General features: G+C 33.0%; 1 protein-coding gene across 2 annotated transcripts in view; it reads left to right on the top strand.

The window, feature by feature from the left end:
* The first annotated feature begins 1,755 nt into the window (after positions 1-1,755).
* Positions 1,756-5,576, top strand: part of LOC125666362 (uncharacterized) — a 45,370-nt gene continuing 41,549 nt past the window's right edge. The window contains exon 1 of one of the 2 annotated variants that reach the window (XM_056151898.1): positions 1,756-2,039. In XM_056151898.1, coding sequence (XP_056007873.1) covers positions 1,974-2,039 — 66 coding nt within the window. In that variant the 5' untranslated portion in view covers positions 1,756-1,973. Of the gene's footprint in view, positions 2,040-2,912; positions 3,249-5,576 lie in introns of those variants that run through there. The other variant, XM_056151899.1, reaches the window with a different exon arrangement.

Here is a 5,576-nt window from a genome sequence, read left to right as displayed (position 1 = left end):
CTTAACATATATGACGTCAGTATCAGTAGATATAACCAATGTCTATGGAGCGCCAAATTAACATAAACTCAAATAATTGAAGATATCTTCAATTATTTGAAGATATCATCAATTCAATTATTGCTCTCTTTAATTGAATTAATGCGCGCATTAAATCAATTATTGGTCTCATCAAATGAATTAATGCGCGCTTCAATTCAATTATTGCTCTCATCAATTAAATTAATGCTCTCATCAATTGAATGAATGAGAGCAATAATTGATTTAATGCGCGCATTAATTCAATTATTGCTCTCTTCAATTCAATTGATGAGAGCATCAATTGAATTAATGAGAGCAGTAATAGATTTGATGCGCGCATTAATTCAATTATTGCTCTCTTCAATTCAATTGATGAGAGCATTAATTTCGTAGAAATATTGCTCGCAATAATTGATTTAGAGCTCGGTATAAATAATTTGATGATCTCTTTAATTCAATTGAAGATATCTTTAATTATTTACAATGCTTTTGTATAAGGAATTAATGCGCGCATCAATTCTTTTAAAGAGAGCAACAATTCAATTAAAGAGATCATTAATTCAATTGTGGATATGTTGAATTGAAGATATCTTTAATTATTTAGTTGCTCTCTCTAAAAGAATTATTGCTCTCTTCAAATGAATTAAAGATATCATTAATTCAATTGAAGAGAGCAATAATTGAATTAATGCGCGCATTAAATCCATCATTGCTCTCATCAAATGAATTAATGCGCGCATCAATTCAATTATTGCTCTCATCAATTGATTTAATGCGCGCATTATATCAATTATTGCTCTCTTTAATTGAATTGTAGCGCGCATCAATTCAATTGTTGATATCATTAATTCATTTGAAGAGATCATTAATTCAATTAAAGCGCGCATCAATTCAGCAGAAGAATTAATGCTATCATCAATTCATTTAATGCGCGCAATGATTCAGAATTGAAGATATCATTAATTATTTGAAGAGATCTTTAATTCAATTGTTGCGCGCATCAAATGAATTAATGATATCTTCAAATAATTGAAGATATCTTCAATTATTTGAGTTTATGTTAATTTGGCGCTCCATAAATGTCCGCTTAATTTCACAACTCGAATTCTACCGAAACAATAACAAAATAGTTTCTCATTTTCTAACATAATACAATTTATTGCTGTACAATAAACTAGGTTATTTAAGTCAGAATAAATATTGACAGATGTTTATTCCGGATAATTTGTAGTTGCAGCGATGCTTTTTTTTTTTTTTTACTGTTATAAACTTCTACTTCCTTTTCAATATTTTCAGGTAGAAGCGAAGGTTTAAACTGCATTTTAAGGGGAATTGGACTTATACGCATATCGAATTATTGCCGTCAACCGGAATGTTTAAATTTGCTTGAATTTCTAATTTTATGGATTTTTCAATTCAGTAAGGCAATGGTGTGTTTTTGGTATATACCTATTTTGGTGTCGATGCACATATGGCATTTCCATTGTAAATTAGTTGTAATATTGAATCTACAACAATTATACACATTGCTTAATTGCCAAGACCAAGAATCGCCACAAGGGGGGGGGGGGTAAGCACATACATTTATCTGTATACATAAGGCAAATAAAATGTGAAACTTGTTACGGTGTCTTTATTTAAGAAAGAGGGAAGTAAAGTATTTGGTAAGGGTAAAGGTCATAAGGTTTATTTGAATTTATGAAGGTCTTTAAATAATCACATATACATGTGTAGCGGACAGTATAAGAGGAAACTTATACTGCCTCGCTAGTGAGCTAACATTTCTAGTGATGTCTCTCTCTTGATCACGCAAGTTAGGCAGCAGCGAGCATGATCAGCACTTGGCTGGGTGACCGCTACACTTTATACACGTAGTTCGGCTATTTCGCTGATGAACTGCTCGATAGAGAAGCTCTGTGAGAATAGTCGGGCTATCAACCATATCCCTCCCTATGTTGGACGAATGGATAGGGACAAAATATGTGCCTTCGAGTTTCATCGCGGGAGCATACATGAAGGTAAATGAGAACATTATTATCAGCAATTTTCACCTTATGAACATTACTTGCAGTCAATTTGCAGCTTACACAATAGGCTGCAATACAATTCGATGAAATTTAAAATTGAAAAATCCATCCTGGTTAAACTTGCTCATTCTCAAACAATAAATAACATTAACCCAACACTCGTTATTTTTCTCTTGTTAAATAAACAACGGTGCGGGAAAACGCCCTCATTCCATTAAAACGTCTACTTCAAAATAGTAAATTTGAAAAACCTATTGATCCTTTGCAACTCCCGAAGCGAAGCCACGCTGATCCAGATGTCGGAGTAATAACGGTCAAAAAATTAATTTTATTATTGATGATGAAGGATATTGACACTTGCGATCGTCCCTAAGGTCATCAAACATACCAACAAAATAACACCTCGTGCATATATAATCATCTTGAATTGGAAAACACCAAATAACCAATTATTGTATCGGTTGTTAAAACCCCCTTTTCTTAAATAGATATAAACACCCTGAAAAAAACAACCAACATCCTAACCTAATGTCATATCGTAATTTTTGTATTTACCGACCTAGTAAATTAAAAAAATTAGAACAGGACACTAAAGAAGTAATCCGCTTTACAGATTTCAGGACATTTCCTATCAATAAAATATAATGTCGTTTTGACCTTAATTAGTGGATCTAAAAGGGAGTTACAAATTCCCCCCCCCCCCCCCTGTATTTTACGTTTTGCTATTTTGCTTTCATTGAAACGTAAAATCCAATTCGTTTTGCAAGATCTACCATCTATTCAAATCACTAATTAACACAAAACCTTTTTATTGATTGTTCACAAATAAAATGCATTTTGTATTACATTACGAACTGTTCTCAATCAAGTTATCGAACACACTGAAAGCAATTCGCTCATGTGAAAATCACAGAAGTACGCGGACAGTATTTAAATGGGGAATCGTTTTAAATATTGACATCCAATTCTTAGAATGATCTTATCTGCTTGTGTTTTTCAGACAGTATCGATGTCTGAAATTAAGTATTAAAACTCATCCTCTTGTGCTCATTGTCACAGCCTCGCAGATTCGTATTAGATGTAAATGGCGATAATTAAATATATATATGAAACATAAGAAAGACGAAATTGGAAGTCGTCGTTACTCAGTGTACTTTGCGTCTCTGATTTTATAAGGATGTCGCTAACTCTATAAGGAAGGTAAGTTATGAATATTAATTTTGTTTTAATTGTATCAGCAACAGTATCGAAATAGCTAACACATTTAAAGATTAAATGAATTTATATAATATATAATATAGGTTAATAATATTGATAATGGCAAATAAAACTAATGAGAGGGTTATGGTTTTGCCTGATTCTACCAGTTGATTTTGGGTGCAGGACTTTTTCGGCACCAAGACGTTTCGGCACTTTATTATTAAGATGTTTCGGCACTAAGATGTTTCGGCACCAAGACGTTTCGGCACTTACTTTTAAAAGACGTTTCGGCACCAACAATTATTTTTTTATTTGGCACCAACAATTCTTTCTTTTTTATATCATAATAATTTAGTTTTCTTAGTTGCCGAAACGTCAAGAATTCTTCATTTTGACTATTATCTGGCAAAACAAGATTCCTCTCACCAATATCTTTTTTAATTCTATGATATTTTTAATCTTCTGCCCAAAACATGATCAATATGGGTATATCTGATGCTTATTTGACTTTCTAGACTGCGAATCCTCTGTTTCATGAGTTTGACCACATTGTTTACTTTGTTTTGTCTTTTTAACTCAATGCCCTGTTTTTTTGGTTTTTTTTTTTATAAATTTTTGTTTACCATGCACAATAAGAAATCTCACCGGGTACGTGTCATTTCTGCCTGATTTATCATTATTAATTAACTCGTCCTGTTTGATATTAGGTAAGTTGATCATTACCACATTACTCATTGTTAATCAGGTCATTGGACAAACGAGACGTGACATAATGCGCTCCCTGGAAAAGCGTATTGAATTGAAATCCCCAAACAATATACATGTAATTCTGTAGTGTAAATATATTTGTGGCTTTCTATACATCTTTTACTATCTTTAGCTATTTAGATCATCCCGAAAATGTTTGCAGTTTAATTGTACGCATCGTTGATCATTTTAGTGGTAACTTTACTTTCGTCCCATTTGTAATTTACTGACCACGTACTGACCACGTACATGTATAAATCATATTAGGTTAATTACAAACCGTGTGAACATGTAACTAAAGATACATGTACTTAAGGAGGTACTCTACATCGTCATAATGGCTGACTTCCTTTTAAACATGGATATGAAAATATGAATATTAGCAATATTTGTCTATATTGTTATCGCATAACTGTAGCTCAATAGGTTTAGCACGTCGACTGGAGAGAGAGAGAGAGAGAGAGAGAGAGAGAGAGAGAGAGAGAGAGAGAGAGAGAGAGAGAGAGAGAGAGAGGACTGATGAACTGTAGATCCATCAGGGGTTTTAAATTTTTTGTTTAGACTGCTTTCTGCTAAAACTGTATTTTTTGACTAGATAAAGTAAATTTGAAAGTTTTCAATTTCAAAATATTGTTGTACATATCCTCTACTTTTCATCTACATCAAATTTCTCTGGTGTAGCTTACCTCCTTAATATATTTCTAGCTAATATATTTCTAGAGTAAAGTGAATGTTCGTTATATGATCTGGTGTAGTAAAATATGAATGTCGTATTGAAATTCTACTTAACCAGTCAATGGTATAATGGTTCGTTTTAACAAAGACACAATGAAGCAAATAATTCATGATAAAAACTTTCAGATTATTTGCATAATGTCATTCCATGACGTACAGCGGGAGTGGAGACCAATTTAATGCGATTATTTGATAGTGTTAATTAAATTGTACAATATGCTAATTAATGACGTTTCCATATGAGTGAAAAATTCTCGAGTAAACAATATACAATCAACCAACTAATTAATGAAAATGAAAACCTTTTGAAATATGTACAGTAAAAAAAAAATTGATACCATACATGTACATGTATATCAGAGGTGTTCCCGGAGATATATTGCAGGTAGCTAATTATGAAATGATTTGGAATTCCGTGAATTGAGTATAGAATTTTGAGCTCCAGCATATATCGTCATGGACTTCAATATTCATGCCAATGTTCACCGAATATTATAAAATTCGCCCGTCCATTGACACGAATGGTCGCCAGGAGAGAAATATTAGCACCAGCCACAGTTCATGTATATATTGTACATCTATACGTACATGTATGTCCACCTCTCGCGAATTGTCGCCCGACATTACTGATAGAGGGAAAACTGTACATGTTTTTCTACATCTTGGTGATAATGGCGATGTAAGTTATTGGACATCTTTAAATAAAGCATTACAATAATCTAGGATAGGTGTCAGAGCCGGGGAATCCATTAACCCTCTCCTAAAAATAAAAGGAGTTAGTTGACTGAAATGTATGACTAAACAAACTCCTCTAGAAACGCGTAATTCCCCCCTCCCCCCCCCCCC

The sequence above is a fragment of the Ostrea edulis genome, chromosome 10 (genome assembly GCF_947568905.1).
Source record: "Ostrea edulis chromosome 10, xbOstEdul1.1, whole genome shotgun sequence".
NCBI classification, from domain to species: domain Eukaryota; kingdom Metazoa; phylum Mollusca; class Bivalvia; order Ostreida; family Ostreidae; genus Ostrea; species Ostrea edulis.
The sequence above is the reverse complement of the archived record's forward strand: the minus strand, read 5'-3'. Positions and strand labels throughout refer to the sequence as shown.